This window comes from Mesoplodon mirus (assembly GCF_964341445.2).
Source record: "Mesoplodon mirus genome assembly, chromosome: 13".
Classification (NCBI taxonomy): Eukaryota; Metazoa; Chordata; class Mammalia; order Artiodactyla; family Ziphiidae; genus Mesoplodon; species Mesoplodon mirus.
In genome coordinates this window covers 46,313,612-46,339,910 of record NC_138989.1, presented here as the reverse complement: position 1 = coordinate 46,339,910, position 26,299 = coordinate 46,313,612, and the positions used below count along the sequence as shown (strand labels likewise).

Genomic DNA, 26,299 nt, shown 5'->3' with positions numbered 1-26,299 from the left:
TCATGAAAATTGGAGGATTCTACTATCCCTCACTAAAGTTACATTTCATTTTTAGGTGTGTGTTTATCTCATGAACTCTTTTAATATAGAAGAATAGGGAAAAAATCTCATTCTCCACAATCACAAAAATCCCCAAATCAAATCTGCATCTCTCTGTGAAAACAAAGCATCTGTACAGAATTCTGGAGTGAATATTAAATAATATGGCTCATATGAACTATTTTTTCATGTAAAAAAGCATCATGCATATATAAATTGTTTTCTAATTCAGAGGAAAGCAAGGATATGAAAGATAGGGGGGTTCAAAAAGGGATTTTCATTCCTGGCAGCACATCAAAATTCCCTGGGAAGCTTTTAAAAAATAATAATGCCTGTGCTTCACCTTGAAAGATTCTGATTTTAATTGGTTTAGCTTTTTTTTTTTTTTTTTTTTTTTTAAGCTCCTCGGGTGATTCAAACGTACAGCCTGAGTAGAGGACCACTGAATTAAGTATTCTTTCTGGTACTAAGTTTTCACTTCCTTTATCAGAGAGTACCAGTGCTGTTGTAATACAAACACTGGTCCAGAAACCCTAAAGCCTTTGATGGACTGCAGATGGGCAACATTCTGTGACATGGCTGTAGGTTATCATAGGTCCACAGCATATTTATTTTTTTAATCAAATCCAGTGTTAATCCCTTTTCTGTTTCTAGACAGTCAGTAGCCATGTAAGATCAGGCTGAGGAGGAGGGAAGCTTAAGAAACCTTCTTAGAGGTGTTCTCCAATGTGCATGTCAGGTAATGGGATGTGAGGCTAAAATGGTCATGAAGAGAGACACTTGCTAATGTAAGCCAAGGTAATAAGCGCTGGTTTTGAGAGGGGATGGGTACACAGGTGAGAAAGGGGAGAGGTGCACGAGTTTGACAAGTTGGCAGACAGGCTAGTGACAAACAACAAGGGTAAATGTGGCAGAATGCTTGGCCTCTATTCTGGCCAGGTTTTTGCAGTGTGAGTTATCTTGATTATTTTAAATTTCACTGAAACTTTTTGGTGCATCTTTTTATTTTGCCATGTTTTGGCTCTCTCAGAAGCTTGATTCTGAAGACAATGTGGTAATCTTACCGACATTATATCTGCAGATAATAGCGATTTTAGTTTATTGAACATGTACTACGTGCTGGACATAATAAGAATATTTTTCATGCATTATTATTTCATCATTTAATAAAGATCCTGTGAGATAGTCATTGTCTGTATTCCTATTTTAGAAATGAGGAAACTGAGACTTAAAGATGTTCAGTATTATAACTTGCTCAAAGACATGTAGCTAGTTGGTAAAGCCAAGCTATGACTCCAAATCAGGATTGCTTGACTATCCAAGCTCAAATTCCTAACCGCTATGCATATTGCCACCATTTTGTGGACTAGCCTGGCCTCTAGATATCAAATTTAGGGATAAGAATTTAATAATAATTTAAATGTACTTAAATATAATGTGTATACATAATTTTGGATTTGTATGGATCACTAGAAATGTAAAATATACTGACTTTGTGGTATGGCTGTGATATAGACCAACCATGTGCATTTTTTGTATGTAGGAATCCATTAGAGGACACACTGGTTAAAAATTAAACATAAAAGGTAAATAAAAAATAAATTTTATGTTTATATTTCAGTGTGTTTAAAACAATAATACAATCCCTTTTTTAAAATTTTACAGAAATTGCATCTATGTAATCAGGATGAAGACCACATGCCATCTCAAGATTATGTTCTTACGTATAACTATGAAGGAAGAGGGTCTCCAGCTGGTTCTGTAGGTTGCTGCAGTGAAAAACAGGAAGAAGATGGCCTTGACTTTTTAAATAATTTGGAAACCAAATTTACTGCCTTAGCAGAAACATGCACAAAGAAATAATGTTACAGTGCTACAATTAGATATATCTTTGTCAGACATTCTGGAGGTTTCTGAAAGGGATATTGTAAAATTTAATTTATATCTAGATATCTAGATATCTAGATATATATGAATATGAATATATATGAAATTTTCTAAAATTTTTGAATTATGCTACGTACCAATTTGTACTTTAAAACAGTTTGTTACTTATCTTTTCAGGAAGTTTAAAATGTTAAAACAGATTTTGCCTCTTTTACTGCTGAGTAAATAAACAACCAGCAAATCTCATGCTATAGCACTGGAATTAAGGTCTATAAAGGACTTCCTCTTCTTTGCATATATTTTTCCAATAAATACATTGGCTAAATATTAGTCCAACAATAGAAGCTGTATTTGACTGACTATAGTAGAACAGCTCTCTGGGCTAGAAATTCCATTCTTATTCCAGATTTAGATAAAAGTAGAATATTAATCATTATGGCAAATTATGTTGGATATTTTTAGCTCTAAAAAATCAACAGCACCTGGTCATTTGCTCTGAAGCCTACTAGAATTTTGTTTTTCTTCTGTGTAGCAATTAGATCATGAAGAGCAGTTCTAGATACTAGATTGCCCTAATAAGGTCTCAAAAACACAGAGCCACAATGTGAAAACTAGACCAGGAAAGTGTAGACCAAAAAAAAAAAAAAAGTGTTGTTTTTATACTTTTGAAAGTGTGTTTTATGGTTTACAAAAGTATTGTTATGAGGAATATATCTAAGTTTCCTTAATCTCGAGAAAGAAAACTATATTCACCATACAAAGTTATTGCCAGTATTTTAATGTAAAGATCTTCTGTTGAGATTGTAATCACAAGTCTTTTTCCTGAGATTCAGAACTACCTTTGATAACTTGCCAGTAATGAGAACTACGCTGAGAAAAAGTTGCTTTTCTTCTCTTGAGAATTATACTTTCATATTTTCATTTGCAAGTTTAGCACATATGGCTCTTTATTTTCTCTCAACAGTAGTCATTTGCAATTAGAATATCTTATCCTTAGATGGACTGTAGTTACGCCATTGAATCAGTCTGAAGAAACAGACTCCCATCGTAGTTATGGTAGCAATGAGCATTAACATTCATTTCTATTCACTACCATTTTCAAATAAAATTATTTGAAAATAATTATTATTCCTTATTAAAGCAGGTAAATATTACACAATGCTATAATGAATCAAATGAATATAGGGAAACTTAAACCTTAGGTGCAATTTAATATCTTCCAAGGTGTTGCTTAAATTGTGTGCTTCTCAAATTTGTTCACATGCTACAGCCTCTGGAAGGCCTTGCAAAATTCCCCAAAGCAATGACGTTTAAACTTAAAATAATTAACATCTAATCTTATGATAAACCTAATAGCACATTATTATATACTCACTTCAAGTGATAGTTTAAAAAATAGACAACAAATAATAGGTACCACTAGTTGAAGAAAAGTTTGAAAGAAAAATAATTAAGACTAAATTAATTTTAAAATTTTGTAGCCATGAAGAATTGGGACTTGCTCCCCATACCCGACCTGACCCCTGCAAAAAAAAAATTCTTTATTTTACTTTGTAGGCAGAATTTGTTGAGCCAGCACATGAAGTGGCAATGTTCGATAGGAATACAGTTTGAACCAGATATATGTATATATATACACATACATACATATTAATATTTATTGATTAATGGTTAAATATATAACCACTAATCATTAATGGTTAAATCATCAATCAATGCAACATTTAAAATAAAGTGGAAAACAAAGTGAAAAACCATTTAAAACAAAGTGAAAAACATTTAATTTTAAATGAGGGGGGGTTGTGGTGTGTTCTATAATAGAAGTCCAGGATTTAAGAAATAGAGAACTTATGTTTGGTTCTTAAGTGCTGCATGATAACTAAGCATATCAGGAAATAGTTCATTTACATTTATGTAATTTGTTTAAAATTGTATACAGTTAATTAAGCTTTTCTGGTTTCAGTGGAAAGGAAAGAAGGGATCACGTGGAACAGTAGATTTGCTTTGCAGTCTCCTTCTGCGTCTACAGACTGGGAGCAAACTGGTGACTGTCTATCACAGCTAGGGCTCCTTGACTTCCAGTGACAGGTTTCCAGAGATGAAATGTTTTTCTTGGAGCTAACACTAAAACTTCTTTTAACCTAATTCTGGTAAAAATAAATCTTCTATAACCATTTTCATTGTCTCTCCTACCAATCGACATTTAAAAAAATTTAGAGCCAAACAACCATGTTCTCTGGGTCCGATTTAAAGGCTAAAGGGGGCTGGGGTGGGGTAAATCTTACAAAAGTGGGCATGACTGTCCTAAGACCTCAAATCTGTCACCTTTATACTGTGTTCTAACCAAAGCCTGGAAACTATAAAATGTCATTTCCCTAATCACTGCCCTGTTTTAAAGAGACAGATTGATGCAAGGAAATCAGCCCTCCCATCAGGCCCCCTTTCTTTAATCTCTCTCCCAACCTTGTCAATAACACTTAGCTGGCAAATACTCCGGGCTGTCAATCACCCTTCAGTATAAATTACTTTTTACGGGTTTGCTTTCTTACGAGGATTTTTTAAATACTAGAAGAACTAAGAAGTTTGAATTCATGAAAGAAAAAGATCACGTGGTCAGGTGGGGACAAAGAGAACTCTAGGAGAGGGCAAGCCCAAGCGGGGTATTTGCACAGTCAGAGAGGAACATGAAAACCCAGGCCTTCAAGGGCAAAGAGGCCACAAAAGGAACATGAGTGGTAAACACTGAAGCAACATTGTTTGTTTCTTAATTTGTCCTAGGCCAGGCCCTTTTCCTTTTTTCTCAGGCCAGTGGCAGCTGCCATTTGAGTTTGATGAAGTGTCACCAACCCTTTCTCTGCCTCAGCTTATTTGGAGTGTGGAATCAAGAAGAGAGCTGGCTCCTTGCTGAGTCTGAAAGCGTTTTCAGGATGGGCCTGAACTGGTTGTGCAGGACAAACGCAGCATTCATGGGGAATACTGGATTCCTAATGTAGCCCTCTGGTCACTGAGATGTCTTCAATTAAACAGGTGTCTGAATTTTCTATTTGATGCTCCATTTTCTGTTTTCTAATTTGCTCCTGAAACCTAGCTTTTTAGACTTAGACATTTTAAAGAGTAATTTTCCTTTTAAGGGCTTCTTATTTTTAATGTAAACATTTTTAATATATAGTATTCTTCTTTCCTTACATGTTTAAGGTGAAAATTATGCTATTTTAGTGTGAAAGAAAATATCTTTTTGAAGCTTTAATTTTTCTTCCAGTGAATGTTCTTGAATTTTTATGTAAATGTACAAATTATTTTTTTCTTATTTTTGTAAGGAAGCAGCTAACTATCTGTCTAAAATGAAGTGAGATTTTGCAACGTTTTTAACAGAGCTTTAATTTTGCTGTTCAGAGAAGTTACTTTGCTTTTAGAGAAACATGGCAGGTTAAAATAAGCAAAAATTTAATGTGTAAAGCAATATTTACAGATCTGGGATATAATAAAACAATGTTAACTTGATTTCTTGTCTTTGCTATTCTTAGAGATTAAATTATTCCAAGGTGGTCATGCTGCAAAATTGTGCTTAAGACTGGAATGGAAACAGATCCTTAGTAATAGTTTCATTGTATTTATAGGGAAATACTTTAGAGAAGGGGTCATTACCAAATTGTCAACATCATTATACTATTTGGGAGAAGGTCACCATTTGGGGCACAGCTTTACAAATGATAGCTGTCTGCTAACTGTCTGTCTATATATCTGTCTAACTATCAGCTGATTTTGACTGGTGAAGAAGTATTGTAAGGTTGTAATTGCGAATGTTCCAGAATTAATACAGTGATACAGGATTCTTACTTGGAGGAGCAATGTAGTCAAGGAAAAACATTATGAGTTAAAAAAAAATCAAGCAATATTCCATTCTTCGTTCCACATGTCCAGCAGAATTGGTTTGGTTAGATTTGGGGTCATAGTGGCTGAGGAGCATGGAATCTAGAGTCAGATTGTTTGAATCTGAATCCTGGCTCTGCCACTTATTAAGTGTGTAACTTTAGAAAGGCTACTTCTCTTCTGAGTCTTAGTTTTCTTATCTTTAAAATCAAAAAAGCAATACCAACTTTACAGAGTTGTGGGGATGATTAAATGAATTCATATATTTAAAGCATGTAGAACATTGCCTGTACATAGTAAAAGATTTACGAATGTTATGTATATAGGAAGTAAAATTAAGTAGTTGAATATAATATAAAACAATATCTGATCTCTTTTTGGAGAAGAGGTTATGGTTATATAGGAGAAGAGGAGGAGGGGGGAAGAGACACTTATTCCCCCCCAAAATTTCTGCTCATAACACACAAAACAATTCTATAGCATGTTTTTCTTTCTGATAGGTTGTTTTTATTCCCCAACCCACATCCCATTTAAGCAACTAAGTCCTTCTGTTTTTATTAGATTCTGTGTACGTGTGCCAGAGAATTAACATCTAGAGATTCAAGGTCTAAGTCATCCAGGTAACCCTGATCAGACTAAGAGCTGCCTTAATGACCACTTGTGTGAGTCGAAGACCAACCACCAGACTCTCTCCCTACTCAGTGCCACTTGCCACTTGGTACTCTATCGGAGTGAGTGAGACTTAACCCCAGAAAAGAGAGCTGAGGATAAAATCCCAAATGACTGAGGTTTGTTTTCTGCCACCTTGACTCAATAATGACCCAAAAAAGAAATTGAATATTAGAAAAATGAAAGGAGATGTATTTCTGGAACTTCTGGAGAAGTGAACTGAGATTCTTTCCTACTATTCAAACAAGCAACTGGTGATTGTTGAAAGACAGGGAAGTATATATACAGCACATTTTCTTATCCATTCATCTATCCATGGACATTTAGGTGTTTCCACCTTGTGGCTATTGTGAATGGAGCTGCAATGAGCATGAGAGTTTAGGTTTCTCTTCAAGATCATGATGTCAGTTCTTTTGGATCATACCGTAGTTCTGTTTTTAAATTTTTGAGGAACCTCCATATATTTTTCACAGCAGCTACACCATTCAGCCACTGAAAAGAAGGAAACCATGCCACATGCTACAACATGGATGAACTTTGAGAATGTTACGCTAAGTGAAATAAGCCAGTCACAGCAGGACAAATACTGCACGAGTATGCTTATATGAGGTATGGAAAGTGGCCAAAATTATAGGAACAGAAGGTAGAATGGTGGTTTCCAGGGGCTGGGGGCAGAGGAGGAAATGGGCAGTTGCTGTTCAACGGGTGTGGGGTTTCAGTCATGCAAGATGAAAGTTCTAGAGATGGGCCGTACAACACTGTGCTCACAGTTAGCCATATTACACTGTACACCTAAACGTTTGTTGACGGTACATCTCAAGTCATGTGTTTCTCACCATGTTGGGGAAAAAACCCAATATACTTCCCTTCAGGAAAAACTGGGTTCAGGTGTCCTTGGGCGAGGTAATTTCCATGAGTCTTCAGGGCAGGAGAGGGTGTTCTGCCTTTTCCTCTGGTTCCCAGTGTCCCTGGCTCCTTTTCATACACCCTTCAGTCACTCAGACATCTGCTGTGTTTGAGCACAGCCTGAAGACACCTGGGGATGTACAAACATGTGGGCAGTGCCAGAGAAACACGCTGTTGTTGTCACATGTAACTTCAAAAGCAGAAGTATCTTCAGAAGGCAATTTGAAACAAGCTAAAACATTGGCAGAAACACCTGCAACCTATGTCTTCTGTCATTGTTCTATCTCCTGTGGACAGCACAACAATAGTGGGGAAAATACACACTTGGGGTATTATAAGCTAGTATTTTACTTAGGGGCAAGTTAATAGATACAATATGCTAGAAGAAACCTGAATATTTGTTACCAAGTTCCCACGTATTTATTAAATTAATTTTATTGTTTTTTTTCAAACTACATAATGTAAATACAAGCTGTGTGATAATACATTTTTTAAATTAAAGGATAGATTTCCATGTTACCTTATTAGATTCACTTCCCGTGTAGAGACAAATTGTCTGTGGTGGTGAATTGTATTACTGGTGGCAGCTGAGACATTGGCATTTTGACTCATAGACTATGCAAGTTTCTCTGACATGATGTGATGAGTTCCAAGCAAAAGTGCAATTTCACAAAGATTCCTGCTACATTGAAATTTCTGTGTTTTTTTCTTAATATGAATCATCATAGTCAAGTTAAAGCAGATAGAGAATAACAAGTTTATTTGGGGGAATACAAGAGAACAGCTTAAACATATTAGGCATAGAAGGAAAAAAAGCAAAGCAGAGAGGAAAAAAGTGATGTGAATTTTATTAGAATCACATTGCTTTAGTCACATGTTGTTCTGTGATTCTAATTTGGTGATACTGGATGTACCTGGTCCACTCTGGGAATGGTCCTCAGAATTAAATATGAATACTTTCCTCAGTCCAATTCTCAAAACACTGTATTTTTCAAAAAGAAGCCTTATTCACCTCACCCTCTTGATTTGGGAAGATCATGTATGATTTAGAAGGAATTCTATGTTGTATGTGTGTAAACCTAGAACACAGATAATATCCATGATCACAATTCCAGATGTAGAAAATATGTCAATATTTTTTCATAACTTAATTTGTCTTTATCTTGACAGTCCCCTCACGCCCTATTTAGCTGGTTGGCAATAATAAAATAAAAATGGACATTTTATCAGACTAAAATTAGGGCTCTCTTTCACTCATCTATTCATGGATTGTGTCTGAGTTTCAAAGAGTTTATGCTACTTCAAGCAATTGGGGATCAGAGGGAAGGATTTCTCTTCCTGAGATCTTCAGATCTAGGATGCCCCCTAATTTTTTAAAACTATTTTACTAATCCTTGAAAAAGTTGTAAGCTCCTATTTTCTGACCAGATTTGTAGGTAATTTAATTAAGCAAATTATTATCTCAGGCAGCAAATTAGACTAATTTCCCATCTCCAGTCTACACACCAACACTCATACTGAATGTGTAATGATAGAATAAGATTATTATCTTGATAGATGAGGATAACACATTTAGAACAATGATCCAAAGAGAAGCACAAGAAAATAAAACAAAAACACACATGTATACACAAAGAAAACATCAGCTTTAAATCTGAACACAAGTTATGTTCTAAATAACTACAAAGGTTGTTTGGCTCATTACAGTAAATTTATTTAACTTGCCAAGTAACCTGGACAAACTATTATTTCACTGTGCTTCTGTTTATTGTCTAAAGCAAGTCCCTTCCCTCCCCCCTCCCTCCTTTCCTTCCTTCCTTCCTCCCTCCCTCCCTCCCTCCCTCCTTTCCTTCATTCCTTCCTTGTCAGTCAGTAAATCACTGACAATTATTTCTTGGTCAACTACCACATGCCAAGCACAGTTCTAGATGCTAAAGATATAGCAGTGAATAAAACAGCCAGTCTGTTCTCATGACAAATCCCAAGAAGGGAAGGGAGACAGATAATGAACAAATGTACAAATACATGTCATGGAGCAATGAATGATGTAAAGAAAAAAATAAAGCAGAAAAATGGCACACAGAATTATGGGAGATTTTTATTTTCTTAAACAGTGGTTATAATTATAACAGTCTTTATTATTAGGTGACTTTTGAGCAAAAACCTGAAAGAAGTGAATGAGGAAACCCTGTTGCAGGGCTGAGGAGGGCAGAGAACGTTCTGGGGAAAGGTAATAGCTAACCCAAATGCCCTGAGGTAAGATTTTACTTGGTGTGTTCCACGAAGCTGGTGTCGCTGAACTTGAGGGGAAGAGGGAGGAGCAGTGGGAGGGCCGGGGAGGGGGCGTCACCGTGGGAAAATCCTGTAGGGTTCTGTGGCTACCATAATGGTTTGGGGTCTTACTTTGGATAAGGTAAGCATCCACTAGCAGGTCTTCGGCAGAGGAGAGACATGAATTATAACAGCAGTTCCTACTCCCCAGGTGAGATGAGTTAGTACATAGAAAGGGTTTTCTTCTTCCTCTTTCTCTCTTCCTTCTTTGCTGCCTTCTCTCTTTTAAATTTTTCTTCTCTTCTCTGCTTCCTCTTCCTCATTTCTTCTTCCCCTCCCCATCACACCCCTCTGCCTCCTCCTCTTTCTCCTTTCTCTTCCTGTTGTCTTCTATTTACTGCATCCCCGACTTAGACTTGAGTTGCCTCCTAACTTTTCTACTTACCAGATCCCTTCCTTCACATGTCACGATGGAGGCGCCCACGTGAGTGACTTTGGTATGTCACAAGGAATACATAAATAGGCGTGATCCGGCAAGTGTTCTGGGGGGAACCAAGCTGCCAATGTCAGCGCTTGGCATCTTGTTTCTCCTCCAATAATGGGAATCCAACTTGTCTTTGAACATGTCGCTACAGCCATGAGGCAGGTCTGATTTCAGATCTGATGTTTGCCTTCCAGCCAGCTTACGTCACCTTTGAATGGTTTGTCTCCACCCCAAGTCAATCCATTTTTCCTACAGGGCTTGAAAAACATCCCTCTTAAACAGGGCCTGCGTGTCTTTACTAATCTGATGTCATGTATTCCACAGTTTAGGTTTTCTATTTATCTCTACACCAACAGTCCTATAATTTTTCATTCTGGTAAGAAAGGTAAAGGACATAAGTATGTATGTTTCAAGGAGCCTATCAAATAAACGAACATACAGAACCATCTTCTTGACGATTAAGCAGATTAAAGCGAAGATCTTTTTTTTTTTTTTTTTTTGTCTTTCTCTGTCTTATTTACTTCATTTAGCATAATGCTCTGCAGGTACATCCATGTTGTCCCAAAAGGCAGAATTTCCTTCATTCTCATGGTTGAATAAAACTCCATGGTGTGTATATCTATATCATCTATACCTATGTTTATACTATACCTAGATCTATAGACACATGTATAAATCTATATATCTATATCTATATTTATCACATTTCTTTATCCTTTTAATTGTTGATGAATACTTTGGTTGTTTCCATGTCTTGGCTATTGTGAATAATGTAAAGCGAAGATCTTAAGGAGATTAAATTTGGCAATTTATTTAACTTTTATTATAAATTAAACATCACCTTAATTGTGTTTACTGACATTCACTATAATAAGAGATGAGGGCACTTGTCCAGTTGTTCTACTACAGAGCTAATTTTATCTTTGAGTTTATGTCCTCAAATAACATTCAGATAATTTTAGAAAGCCATCAGACATGACTAGTGTATGATACAGTGATTATTAATCCACTTTATTCTTAATTATGTCAGCTCTACCTGAACTCACTGTTAACTTACTGTTTTCTTTTTTTCCCCTTTCCTCTTCTCTGTTCAAAACCAAATGCTTTATTTCACACACCATAAAAGCTCGGTGCAATTCATGTGTGGTGGATAGCTATTTACAAGTGCTTTCTTCCTGCTGCTGCTGTTGCTTATATGAAACATGAATCAAATAAATGTACTGGAGATGGTTTCTATGAGAAAATTAATTTATTTTTCATACCTTGCCAACATTAGGTGAAAAATCCCAATTTGGGGCTATGGTCTATTTTTCTAAAATTCTATTATAAAATTAATGAGGTTAACATTTCAGGATAGAGCCCAGTCTAAGTGGTGTTTTCCCCTGCTCCTTTATTTTCTACCTAAAATAATATTAGCTAAACATGTAGATATTGACCACATTCATTTCATACCTCTGTTGATGAGATGACTTTTTTTCTTCTCCTCCAATCTAGGCAGTTTCAGAATCCCAGCATTTTGGACAGTCAATGGGGATTTTTTTCCCAAGCCAACTGGTGTATTTTACTAATTTTACTATGGCCTTCGAGGCAGAAATAATGCACAATTATTACTGGTACCAAATGTGTTACTTTATTTGAGGCAGTTTTTGTTTGTTTGTTTTGTGGGTTTTTTTTTGCGGTACGCGGGCCTCTCACTGTTGCGGCCTCTCCCATTGCGGAGCACAGGCTCCGGAGGCGCAGGCTCACCGGATATGGCTCATGGGTCCAGTCGCTCCGTGGTATGTGGGATCTTCCTGGACCGGGGCACGAACCCGTGTCCCCTGCATCGGCAAGCGGACTCTCAACCACTGCGCCACCAGGGAAGCCCATCGATTTGTTTCTTTTATAAAGTTTATTTAATTTCCACTCTGTTTTTTTGTTCCTAAGTGGTTACAATGCTGAAAATTATATAGAAAATTTCTCAAATCAATGCAATAAACATTTCATTATTTGAAATTGTCAAAAAAAATGGGGTATTCTACTTCCCTGCTTTTCAAAATTTAAAATAATATGTTTTTTGAAGTTGCTTCAAGTTAAGTTTTATATATGTCATTTAGGTCAATTTGGCTGATCAGGTTGCTCAAATATTGTATTTTTTACCACATATTTGGTCTGCTCATTCTATCACACATCTATACTGAGAGGGGTGTGTTAAAACCTCCTATTATGATTATGGATTTGCCTGGTCTTGAATTTTTTGACAATTTTATATAAATTTTCATATCTTTCTGTTTAATTGATTTATCACTATGAAGTGTTTCTTTTTATCACTTGTAACATTTTTAGCCTTAAATTCTAATTTGTTTAATAGTTATACAGCTACACCAGCTTTCTTTTGCTAAATATTTTGCTAAGAGTATATTTCTTTCCCTTTCCTTTATTTTCCTCACATCTATGTCTTTATTTAAAGTGTGTTTCTTGCATACAGCATGTAGTTTGATCTTGTCTTATAATAAAGGAGAAATCTTTTAACTGGGTTAATTCATTTATTTAAATATTGATATAGTTGGATTTCAGTCTACCATCTTGCTATTAGTTTTCTTTTAGAACCATCTGTTTTTTGTCACTTTATTCCTCTTTCCTTACTATATTTGCATCAATCCAGTTAAAAAAATTCATTATATCTCTATTACCAGTTTTCTACATTTACTTATTTATTGATTTGCCAATTAACCAATCAGTTAGTTTATTTATTTTAACAGCTTTATTGAGATGCAATTCACATACTATACAATTCATCTAATGTGTAATTAACTGAATATCTTCATTATAGTCAAAGTTGTGCAACCACGACCACAATCAATTTAAAAACATTTTCATCACCCCCAAAAGAAATCCTGTAGTCATTAGTTATAATCCCCTTGTGCCCCCAGCTATATGCAACCACTAGTTTACTATGTTTCTAAAGATTTGTCTATTCTGGACATTTTATTTCAATAGAACCATATAGTATGTGGTCTTTTGTAACTGGTTTCTTTCACTTAATTAACATAGTATTTTCAAGGTTTATCAATATTGTAACATGTATATTATTTCATTCATTTTATGGCTGAAAAATACTCCATTGTATGGCTATACACATTTTGTTTATTTATTCATCACTGATGAACATTTTGGTTGTTTACACCTTTTAGCTATTATGAATAATGCTTCTATGAACATTCATGTGCTCATTTTTGTGTGGACATATGTTTTCATTTTTTTTCTATATAGCTAAGAGTGAAATTGCTGGATCACATGGTAATTCTATGTTTAAATTCTTGAGGAACAGTTAAAATGTTTTTCAAAGCAGCTGTACCATTTTAAATGACCACAAATGGTGTATGAAGGTTCTGATTTCGCCACATCTTTGCCAATGCTTGTTATCGTATGCTTTTTGATTGTAGCTGTTTTAGCAGATGTAAAATTATCTCATCGACAAACAAAAATACACCCAAAAAAAGTGAAAAGAAAGAACAACTATCTCTTCCAGTTTTTGCAGACTGGCTTTTTGTTGAGACAGTCCTTCATGGATCAGTGCAAGGTGAAAGCTTAAGGTCTTCGCATGACTCTTCTGAACCTGCATCTTGCCTAGGCATGCATGTGATATTCTAAAATCCCCCATATAAGCAGCTGCTTTTGAATGTCCTGATTTCTCAGAGTCTCACTCCAGATTCTCCTCCAGATCTTAGATGGTCTATTGCATGTCTCTACCTATAATCTCTTACTCGAGGTGTCTGTGAGTTTGTAGCCCCCTTGTAGCTTTTTTGAGGAGTGTTTGCCACTTTACTCTGCCTGCATTCCAAGTTATGTGAGACAGAGACTAGTGAGTCAGCCCTTCAAATATCCTCCAGCCAGATTAGAACACATCTACACTACAACTTACAAATAAGGTCTGTTCTGTTCCCTCTGGTCCAAATATGAGGGGAACTGGGAACTGGATTGCTGCTGCTTAAGACCAAGCCTGCCACTGTACCAGGGAGGAGGTGAAGGCAGATAAAAACACCACAAAACTTTGCCACCATTTTGGAGATGACTTTTTTGTGGTTGGGTGTTTGCTATGTCACAAACCTTGGTGTCTAGAACTCTTGCAAAGTTGGTTTAGATAGTTTCCAGTTGTTTTGTAGATGTTTTTATGTAGGAAGGAGAGTTTGGACCTTCCTAGTCTGCCATTTCACTGATGTTGGATTCCATAGAGTTTTTAACTACACAAAAGATTCCAATTCTTTCCATGTTTCTCCCCACTTTCTGGCGTTTCACTTACCAGATGTGCTAAGGAATGAAAGAAAATCAAAGGATCCATTGTTTACTGCCCAAAAGTTGAGCTTTATTCCCCATTGTGTTTGTTACAAGTAAGATACTAAATACTAATGATTCAGGCTCAATGACAGTATTTGTATATAAAATTATTTATAAAATTTTTCTGACTTGAGTAATACTGTTGTAAAATATCTTATGGTGCTATGTTTGATTTCCCTGTAGAGTTGGTAAATATCTTTATGTTTCAAATGTTTTTTAATATACTTCAAATATCACATTTTATTTCAAGTCATAAAATTATTTGCTGTCAATTTAGAAGAAGGAATACCTGTTTCTCCTTTTTAAAATATAATTTAAAATATCTACTAGCATTGCCTTCATGTTTAAAATCCTTTTTTTGAGATTTCTTATGTTTTTCATTTTCAAGTAATGATTCTTTTTCTTCTGAGAAAATGTAATAAATGGACATAGGAATTGTCTTTGTGAAGGTAATTTTCAAAATGGTGTTGATTTAATCAACCCAATTAATGTTGTAATTATGAGATAGTCTCACAAGTAGGCTTCAAAGTTGGTTTTTACTTTCAGTTACCTTTTCAATTAACTAAGAAGTGCTTCACAGCTAAAAATTTGTCCAAATAAGACCTTTGAGAATAAAGGGGTCATTTTGAGAGAATGACCAGCCAAGCAGCTTTAAAGGATTATTTTCGTAATGAAGCAAGGGTAAACATTAAAGAGATGAGGTGCTTTATGATTTTGACAGCCTGTGAGAACATGCCAAGAACTATATTTAAAATAGGTAACCAACAAGGACCTATTGTAAAGCACAGGGAACTTGGCTTAATATTCTATAATAACCTAAATGGGAAAATAATTTGAAAAAGAATGGATACTTGTATGGGTATAACTGAATCACTCTGCTGTACACTCATAACTTAACACATCATTGTTAATCAACTGTACTCCAATGTAAAGTAAAAATTTAAAAAAAGGACATGCCAAGATAGTAATGACCACATGAGTCAATAACCGGTAATATCATGATCAACCTTCTTGTGCATGTATTTTGTGAATATCTTTGATTATCCCATTATACTTTTTATATTTCTGGCTTCTTAAAAAATAAGTATTGCTATAATAAAATAATACAAACTCATTATTCAAAAATATAAACATTGAAAGAAAAGTATATATAACAAAATACATACCATCCCTGAATTTTACCAGTCTGAGCTATCACAGTTAGAGATCTTTTCTATTATTATGGTAGCAAAATCTCATCATCCACTCAGCTTCGTGCCCTGAAAGATGAAGAGCTGTGTATGATTTTTCTATCTAAGCTGAGGTCTCAAGGTGAACCCCAAGAACTCCTACTCACAGTGGCTTTTCATTTGTAATTTCCAGGTCTGCTCACTCAAAGTATCTCAGAATTGAAGGCTATTAGTAGGAATACTCAGGATTTAAAAACAAATATTTTATATTCTTTTCTCAGTATTCTCTCTTTGGGGTGGGATGGGGGTCAGAAGCTGTGCTACACGAAAATTCTACAGATCATTTCTTTCTTTACTTTGGTGTTGCTTTTCAAGGTTTGGGGCACACAGTTAAGCTTTATTCCTTATTTCATTGAGACTGGAGAATTTATCACAACTGGTTTTATATTACATTATGTTGAACTCAATTTGAGGAGAAACCATTATAGATTTATCTAGGTGTGTACACATTAGGATGTCATATCTTAACACTGTTTACCAACATCATAAATCTTTTATCCATTATTTACATCATGCCAAGAATCCAAAAATTATCAATAATAGACAATACAAACTATCTGTCCTTGGCCCATGAAAAGAATGGTAGTGTTTGAACAAAATATTACCCTAGTCAATTTTTTTAATATATTAAACATGAGTTTATACTGAAAAGCTTATTTAAGGCAGCACTTAGTCATTTCATTTATTTTTATTCTTACTTGCTGTCTGCTTAATTTTTATACAGATGTTCTAGCTGGAAAGGAATACCCCAAAATCTTGATATTTCAATAACATTTCTATAGTATAAATATTTTCTCCTGAAATGGATTGCAAATTTAGACATGATTTCTTTTCATTAGAGTAATCATGGACATATTTTTAAAATATAAATATTTTAAGACCATATTTTAAGTTACTTTGTGTAATGTGGGAATTTCCTTTTCCATGAAGGTGTGAGAGTAGTGAGAAGGAAATGAATGTCCAAGAAGTATTCCTACTTCTCAAGGAGTACAGAATCCTAATTGGACATGGGTATTTTTCTGATACTTGGTAATGAGTGGGGTGTCTGATATTGATGAGTTGAAGGGTATTTGATGAAAAAGATAAACATATACAAGATGATAAAAGTCAACATTTGAGAATGTGGCCAAGATCTTCAGAAAAAAACAACAGGCTGATAGCAAGAGAAATGGTGGACAAACATCCTAAATTGTGACTCTGAAACCCAAAACTAAGGTAAGAAATTTATTAGATAAGTTGCAATTCTTGTTTAGAAAAATAGACTCTATGCCAGAATTTAGAGAAAGTAAAAACAAACAAACAAATAAATAAAAACTAGAACTCTGGAAGCAAAAACATCCAATGGGACAGCATTCAAACTGAGGGTTTAGGTTATTTTATTTCATAGTAGAATCTACTAAAATTAAAAAAGGTTTTACTGAGGCCCAATGGGAAAGAAATGTTCAAGACAAGCAAAAAAAAAAAAAAAAAAAAAAAAAAAGTAAGAGAAGGAGAGGAAAATTCCCAGCTATGATTAAAAAATAGTGTGGACCAGCCAGATAACTTGGAACCATGGGTTTGTTCTCACATGCTGATGTGGTAAGTACTTAAAATAGCAATACATGCAGAACCACAGTAAACACAGTGGGAAGAAATAAGTGTAGCTGTCATAAAATCAAGGTGTGAAAAAAATCTGGAATCCAGTGGCAAGACATTAGTGGTGGTTAAGAAAAGAATATTGAAATTAATCTAGTCAACAAATCGGATCACTGTGCACACTCTGGACCTTATCATGTGACACTGATTGATTGATTGAGAATGCTTCTTCGATTTGTATCTCAGCTGCTAAAAGACAAGATCTATACCTTTGTATGTTATCAGTGAACTCTTCATCAGGTCATATGGGTTTTCTTTTCTTCTTGTAAGTTTACTGAAAGCAAAAATAACAATTGTAATCATGTTTAACTTAAATAAAATGTGATATTTTAAAAACTCTTAACCTAAAGCATAGTTGTCACAGCAGGAATACTGTATACACATCAAGCAGAGATGGATCTCAGTTGGTGTGGTATCACAATTCCATATTTTACTCCTCTTTCTTACTATGTGCTATATAGACATTGATGATCCAGCATTTGCTCCTGGAATACAATGAGGAAAGGAAGGTCAGAGCTGGTACAATGATGGTGGAGGGATATGTGGCTACAGTCTTTCATCTAATGGTGCCAAGAATTCCTTTGAGTCAAATTCAAAGCCTGAAAAGCTGTCACTCTGATTGATCCAGGGCCACTTAAAACACCTATTCTCTATTCCTCCTACTGTTCCTTCCTGTACAGTAGCAGAAAAGATAGAAAGAGAAAAGCTACATTCTTCAGACTCACTTGCATTTAGGGTTTTGGCTGTAATTTAGGTTCCATCCATCAGATGCCCTTGCACATGTGCTGGAAGGTCGAAGAGAATCAGAGGTCTGGCTTCTGTTTCTTCTGTGCTTTTCTTCTGAAAAGAAGTCTTTCGGAGGTGTCATATTCCTGTGATAGCTTTCTGATAATTGATGCTTTTTGATTGTGGCTTTGTCCTGATGGTGGTAATTTCATGAACATGACAGTGGTGGCTTAGTCCTGGAGCCAGACACTGTAGAAGCAGCTCCCATGGTGACTTGTTCTTCAGTGTGGCTCTATATTATTTCATATTCAACATGTTCAGTTCAACCTTTTAAATGACTAGTCCAAATATCTGATATTACTGTTGCTCTAATCAGTGCAATTAAATATTGAAGTTAAATACTGGCTAGACTTTAGGTGGACCTGAAAGTTTTGAGACTGGCTGCTGAGATGTGCACATTGGTGGATGTCACTAGTGCACATGGGTTGCACACTATCCAATGCATTATCCAGTGCTGATCCACTTCCCCACTATTCCTTTGGATTGAGACTTAGGGAATTTTCTTAGGTCTCAAAGATATGGTTGATGTGTCATTCCAGTTAGAATGGTAGATTCCAAGCTTTTTTTTTTTGCGATACGTGGGCCTTTCACTGTTGTGGCCTCTCCCATTGCAGAGCACAGGCTCCAGACGCGCAGGCTCAGCGGCCATGGCTCACAGGCCCAGCCGCTCCGTGGCATGTGGGATCCTCCTGGACCGGGGCACAAACCCGTATCCCCTGCATCGGCAGGTGGACTCTCAACCACTGCGCCACCAGGGAAGCCCCCAAACTTTTTGTGTGTGTGTGAATGTGTGTGATAAGAAGTTAAAACAGGTTTTCAGGATGACCATAAATCTCTTCAAGAAGCTTCATCTCCTCTGTGATAGGAAGACTTCAGGAATGGTCCCCAATAATTCCCATATCCTAGTACTCATGCCCTTAACAAATCTTTCCTTGAGTATGAGCTGGATATAGTGACTTGACTCTAACCAAAAGAGTACAGCAAAGTTGATGAGATGTCACGTCTGTAATTTGATTACAAAATACTGTAACTTTCATCTTGCTTGAAGATTCTATTGCCTTCATGGCTCATTCTTTGATGAAGCAAGACTCCACGTTGAGGAGGCCTGTACAGCAGGGATCTGAGGCCAACAGTTAGCAAGGAACCAAGGCTCTCATTCCAACAGTCCATGAGGAACTGAATCCTTCCTACAACCATGTGGGCTTGGGGGCCTGCCGGAGCCTTGTGATTATTATAGCCCAGCCGGCATGCCTGCAACCTGTGAGAGGCCCTGAAGCAGAACAATCAGCTAAGCTGTGCTGGATTTCTGACCTAAAGAAACTGTGAGATAATAAATATGTTCTTTATTTTTTCTTAAATACTGATGCCTAGTATGATAACACACACATATGGAATCTAAAAAAAAAAAAAAGGTTCTGAAGAACCTAGGGGCAGGACAGGAATAAAGACACAGACCTAGAGAATGGACTTGAGGACATGTGGAGGGGGAAGGGTAAGCTGGAACGAAGTGAGAGAGTGGCATTGACATATATACACTACCAAATGTAAAATAGATAGCTAGTGGGAAGCAGCCGCATAGCACAGGGAGAGAAGCTCAGTGCTTTGTGACCGCCTCCGTGTTTCTGTGACAGCAGAAACTAACACAATATTGTAAAGCAATTATACTCCGATAAAGTTGTTAAGAAAAATACTGATGCATAGGCCCTTTCTGACTGAACTGGACTGAGGGGAGGGTGCCTTGCGCATCAGTATATATATATATATATATATATATATATATATATATATATATATATATATATATAACATCTTTATTGGAGTATAATTGCTTTACAATGGTGTATTAGTTTCTGCTTTATAACAAAGTGAATCAGTTATACATATACATATGTTCCCATATCTCTTCTCTCTTGCGTCTCCCTCCCTCCCACCCTCCTTATCCCACCCCTCTAGGTTGTCACAAACCACCGAGCTGATCTCCCTGTTCTATGTGGCTGCTTCCCACTAGATATCTATTTTACATTTGGTAGTGTATATATGTCCATGCCACTCTCTCACTTTGTCACAGCTTGCCCTTCCCTCTCCCCATATCCTCAAGTCCATTCTCTAGTAGGTCTGTGTCTTTACTCCTGTCTTACCACTAGGTTCTTCATGGCTTTTATTTTTTTTTCTTAGATTCCATATATATGTGTTAGCATATGGTATTTGTTTTTCTCTTTCTGACTTACTTCACTCTGTATGACGGACTCTAGGTCCATCCACCTCACTACAAATAACTCAGTTTTGTTTCTTTTTATGGCTGAGTAATATTCCATTGTATATATGTGCCACATCTTCTTTATCCATTCATCTGTTGATGAACATTTAGGTTGCTTCCATGTCCTGGCTATTGTAAATAGAGCTGCAGTGAACATTTTGGTACATGACTCTTTTTGAATTAGGGTTTTCTCAGGGTATATGCCCAGTAGTGGGATTGCTGGGTCATATGGTAGTTCTATTTGTAGTTTTTTAACTAAATTGTTCCATACTGTTCTCCATAGTGGCTGTGTCAATTTGTATTCCCACAAATAGTGCAAGAGTGTTCCCTTTTCTCCACACCCTCTCCAGCATTTATTGTTTCTAGATTTTTTGATGATGGCCATTCTGACCGGTGTGAGATGATATCTCATTGTAGTTTTGATTTGCATTTCTCTAATGATTAATGATGTTGAGCATTCTTTCATGTGTTTGTTGGCAATCTGTATATCTTTTTTGGAGAAATGTCTATTTAGGCCTTCTGCCCATTTTTGGATTGGGTTGTTTGTTTTTTTGTTATTGAGCTGCATGAGCTGCTTGTAAATTTTAGAGATTGATCCTTTGTCAGTTGCTTCATTTGCAAATATTTTCTCCCATTCTGAGGGTTGTCTTTTCATCTTGTTTATGGTTTCCTTTGTTGTGAAAAAGCTTTTAAGTTTCATTAGGTCCCATTTGTTTATTTTTGTTTTTATTTCCATTTCTCTAGGAGGTGGGTCAAAAAGGATCTTGCTGTGATTTACGTCATAGAGTGTTCTGCGTAAGTTTTCCTCTAAGAGTTCGACAGTGTCTGGCCTTACATTTAGGTCTTTAATCCATTTTGAGTTTATTTTTGTGTATGGTGTTAGGGAGTGTTCTAATTTCATACTTTTACATTTACCAGTCCAGTTTTCCCAGCACCACTTATTGAAGAGTCTGTCTTTTCTCCACTGTATATTCTTGCCTCCTTTATCAAAGACAAGGTATCCATATGTGTGTTGGGTTATCTCTGGACTTTCTATCCTGTTCCATTAATCTATATTTCTGTTTTTGTGCCAGTACCATACTGTCTTGATTACTGTAGCTTTGTAGTATAGTCTGAAGTCAGGGAACCTGATTCCTCCAGCTCCATTTTTCATTCTCAAGATTGCTTTGGCTATTCGGGGTTTTTTGTGTTTCCATACAAATTGTGAAATTTTTTGTTCTAGTTCTGTGAAAAATGCCAGTGGTAGTTTGATAGGGATTGCATTGAGTCTGTAGATTGCTTTGGGTAGTACAGTCATTTTCACAATGTCGATTCTTGAAATCCATGAACATGGTATATTTCTTCTTCTATTTGTATCATCTTTAATTTCTTTCATTAGTATCATTATTTTCTGTATACAGGTCTTTTGTCTCCTTAGGTAGGTTTATTCCTAGATATTTTATTCTTTTTGTTGCAGCGGTAAATGGGAGTGTTTTCTTAAATTCACTTTCAGATTTTTCATCATTAGTGTATAGGAATGCCAGAGACTTCTGTGCATTAATTTTGTATCCTGCTACTTTACCAAATTCATTGATTAGATCTAGTAGTTTCCTGGTAGCATGTTTAGGATTCTCTATGTATAGTATCATGTCATCGGCAAACAGTGACAGCTTTACTTCTTTTCCAATTTGGACTCCTTTTCTTTCTTTTTCTTCTCTGATTGCTGTGGTTAAAATTTCCAAAACTATGTTGAGTAATAGTGGTGAGAGTGGGCAACCTTGTCTTGTTCCTGATCTTAGTGGAAATGGTTTCAGTTTTTCACCATTGAGGATGATGTTGGCTGTGGGTTTGTCATATATGGCTTTTATTATGTTGAGGTAAGTTCCCTCTATGCATACTTTCTGGAGGTTTTTTTATCATAAATGGGTGTTGAATTTTGTTGAAAGCTTTCTCTGCATCTATTGAGATGATCATGTGGTTTTTCTCCTTCAATTTGTTAATATGGTGTATCACGTTGACTGATTTGCATATATTGAAGAATCCTTGCATTCCTTGAATAAACCCCACTTGATCATGGTGTATGATCCTTTTAATGTGCTGTTGGATTCTGTTTGCCAATATTTTGTTGAGGATTTTTGCATGTATTTTCATCAGTGATATTGGCCTGTAGTTTTCTTTCTTTGTGGCATCTTTTCTGGTTTTGGTATCAGGGCAATGGTGGCCTTCTAGAATGAGTTTGGGAGTATTCCTCCCTCTGCTATATTTTGGAAGAGTTTGAGAAGGATAGGTGTTAGCTCTTCTCTAAATGTTTGATAGAATTCGCCTGTGAAGCCATCTGGTCCTCAGCTTTTGTTTCTTGGAAGATTTTTAATCAAAGTTTCAATTTCAGTGCTTGTGATTGGTCTGTTCATATTTTCGATTTCTTGCTGGTTCAGTCTTGGCAGGTTGTGCATTTCTAAGAATTTGTCCATTTCTTCCAGGTTGTCCACTTTATTGGCATAGAGCTGCTTGTAGTAATCTCTCATGATCCTTTGTATTTCTGCAATGTCAGTTGTTACCTGTCCTTTTTCATTTCTAATTCTATTGATTTGAGTCTTCTCCCTTTTTTTCTTGATGAGTCTGGCTAATGGTTTATCAATTTTGTTTATCTTCTCAAAGAACCAGCTTTTAGTTTTATTGATCTTTGCTATCGTTTCCTTCATTTGTTTTTCACTTATTTCTGGTTTTTCACTTATTTCTGGTCTGATCTTTATGATTTCTTTCCTTTTCCTAACTTTGGGGTTTTTTTTTGTTCTTCTTTTTCTAATTGCTTTAGGTGCAAGGTTAGGTTGTTTATTTGAGATGTTTCCTGTTTCTCAAGGTAGGATTGTATTGCTATAAACTTCCCTCTTAGAACTGCTTTTGCTGCATCCCATAGGTTTGGAATTGTCGTGTTTTCATTGTCATTTGTTTCTAGGTATTTTTTGATTTCCTCTTTGATTTCTTCAGTTATCTCTTGGTTATTAAGTAGTGTATTGTTTAGCCTACATGTGTTTGTATTTTTTACAGATTTTTTCCTGTAATTGATATCTAGTCTCATAGCATTGTGGTCAGAAAAGATACTTGATATGTTTTCAATTTTCTTAAATTTACCAAGGCTTGATTTGTGACCCAAGATATGATCTATCCTGGAGAATGTTCCATGAGCACTTGAGAAAAATGTGTTTTCTGTTGTTTTTGGATTGAATGTTCTATAAATATCAATTAAGTCCCTCTTGTTTAATGTATCATTTAAAGCTTGTGTTTCCTTATTTATTTTCATTTTGGATGATCTGTCCATTGGTGAAAGTGGGGTGTTAAGTTCCCCTACTATGATGGTGTTACTGTTGATTTCCCCTTTTATGGCTGTGTATTTGCCTTATGTATTGAGGTGCTCCTATGTTGGGTGCATAAATATTTACAATTGTTATATCTTCTTCTTGGATCGATCCCTTGATCATTATGTAGTGTCCTTCTTTGTCTCTTGTAATAGTCTTTGTTTTAAAGTCTATTTTGTCTGATATGAGAATTGCTACTCCAGCTTTCTTTTGATTTCCATTTGCATGGAATATCTTTTTCCATCCCCTCACTTTCAGTCTGTATGTGTCCCTGGGTCTGAAGTGGGTCTCTTGTAGACAGCATATATATGGGTCTTGTTTTTGCATCTATTCAGCCAGTCTATGCCTTTTGGTTAGAGCATTTAATCCATTTACATTTAAGGTAATTATCGATATGTATGTTCCTATTCCCATTTTCTTAATTGTTTTGGGTTCCTTATTGTAGGTCTTTTCCTTCTCTTGTGCTTCTTGCCTAGAGAAGTTCCTTTAGCATTTGTTGTAAAGCTGGTTTGGTGGTGCTGAACTCTCTCAGCTTTTGCTTGTCTGTGAACGTTTTAATTTCTCCATCAAATCTGAATGAGATCCTTGCTGGGTAGTTAATCTTGGTTGTAGGTTTTTCACCTTCATCACTTTAAATATGTTCTGCCACTCCCTTCTGGCTTGCAGAGTTTCTGGTGAAAGATCAGCTGTTAACCTGATGGGGATTCCCTTGTGTGTTATTTGTTGTTTTTCCTTTGCTGCTTTTAATGTGTTTTCTTTGTATTTAATTTTTTATAGTTTGATTAATATGTGTCTTGGCGTATTTCTCCTTGGATTTATCCTGTATGGGACTCCCTGTGCTTCCTGGACTTGATTAACTATTTTCTTCCCCATATTAGGGAAGTTTTCAACTATAATCTCTTCAAATATTTTCTCAGTCCCTTTATTTTTCCCTTGTTCTTCTGGGACCCCTATAATTCGAATGTTCATGTGTTTAATGTTGTCCCAGAGGTCTCTGAGACTGTCCTCAGTTCTTTTCATTCTTTTTTCTTTATTCTGCTCTGCAGTAGTTATTTCCACTCTTTTATCTTCCAGGTCACTTATCCATTCTTCTGCCTCAGTTAATCTGCTATTGGTCCCTTCTAGAGTATTTTTAATTTCATTTATTGTGTTGTTCATCATTGCTTGTTTGCTCTTTAGTTCTTCTAGGTCCTTGTTAAATGTTTCTTGTATTTTCTCTATTCTATTTCCAAGAGTTTGGATCATCTTTACTATCATTATTCTGAATTCTTTTTCAGGTAGACTGCCTATTTCCTCTTCATTTATTAGGTCTGGTGGGTTTTTACCTTGCTCCTTCATCTGCTGTGTGTTTTTCTGTCTTCTCATTTTGCTTATCTTACTGTGTTTGGAGTCTCCTTTTCGCAGGCTTCTGGTTCATTGTTCCAGTTGTTTTTGGTGTCTGTCCCTAGTGGCTAAGGTTGGTTCAGTGGGTTGTGTAGGCTTCCTGGTGGAGGGGCTAGTGCCTGTGTTCTGGTGGGTGAGGCTGGATCTTGTCTTTCTGGTGGGCAGGTCCACGTCTTGTGGTGTGTTTTGAGGTGTCTGTGGCCTTATGATTTTAGGCATCCTCTCTGCTAATGGATGGGGCTCTGTTCCTGTCTTGTGAGTTGTCTGGCATAGGGTGTCCAACACTGTAGCTTGCTGGTCGTTGAGTGAAGCTGAGTCTTGGTGTTGAGATGGAGATGTCTGGGTGATTTTCGTTGTTTGAGATTATGTGGAGCTGGGAGGTCTGTTGTGGACCAGTGTCCTGAAGTTGGCTCTCCCATCTCAGAGGCACAGAACTGACTCCTGGCTGCAGCACCAAGAGCCTTTCATCCACACGGCTCAGAATAAAAGGGAGAAAAAATAAATAAATAAATAAAGAAAGAAAGAAAGAAAGAAAGAAAGAAGGAAAGAGGTTAAAATAAAAGAAAATAAAATAAAGTAGGATAAAATAAAATAAAGTTATTAAAATAAAAATAATTATTATGAAAAAAATTTTTAAAAGTTAAAAAAGAAAGAAAAAAAGAAAAAAGGAACAGACGGACAGAATCCTAGGACAAATGGTGATAGCAAAGCTATACAGACAAAATCTCACACAGAAGAATACACATACACACTCACAAAAACCGGCTGGCCGTGGCACAGTAGCCCCCTTCAGGCTGTGCTCACGCAGCCAACTCCAGTCCTCTCCCTGGGATCCGACCGAAGCCTGAGCCTCAGCTCCCAGCCCCCACCCGCCCCGGCGGGTAAGCAGACAAGCCTCTCGGGCTGGTGAGTGCTGGTTGGCACCGATCCTTTGTGCGGGAATCTCTCCACGTTGCCCGCCACACCCCTGTTGCTGTGCTCTCCTCCGTGGCTCCGAAGCTTTCCCCTCTCTGCCACCCGCAGTCTCTGCCCGTGAAGGGGCTTCCTAGTGTGTGGAAACCTTTCCTCCTTCACAGCTTCCTCCCACTGGTGCAGGTCCCGTCCCTATTCTTTTGTCTCTGTTTATTCTTGTTTCTTTTGTCCTACCCAGGTACGTGGGGAGTTTCTTGCCTTTTGGGAGGTCTGAGGTCTTCTGCCAGCTGTCAGTAGGTGTTCTGTAGGAGTTGTTCCA

The 26,299-nt window shown here is 36.5% G+C and overlaps 2 protein-coding genes across 4 annotated transcripts in view; both read left to right on the top strand.

Annotated features, from left to right (window-relative positions):
- DSC3 (desmocollin 3) overlaps positions 1-4,261 on the top strand; it is a 42,357-nt gene extending 38,096 nt beyond the window's left edge. For 2 of the 3 annotated variants that reach the window (XM_082641313.1, XM_082641312.1), the window contains exon 16: positions 1,705-4,261. In XM_082641313.1, coding sequence (XP_082497439.1) covers positions 1,705-1,902 — 198 coding nt within the window. In that variant the 3' untranslated portion in view covers positions 1,903-4,261. Of the gene's footprint in view, positions 1-1,582; positions 1,626-1,704 lie in introns of all 3 variants that reach the window. The other variant, XM_082641314.1, reaches the window with a different exon arrangement.
- Positions 1-26,299, top strand: part of DSC2 (desmocollin 2) — a 323,425-nt gene that overhangs the window by 94,754 nt on the left and 202,372 nt on the right. The gene's annotated exons all lie outside the window — the stretch shown is intronic.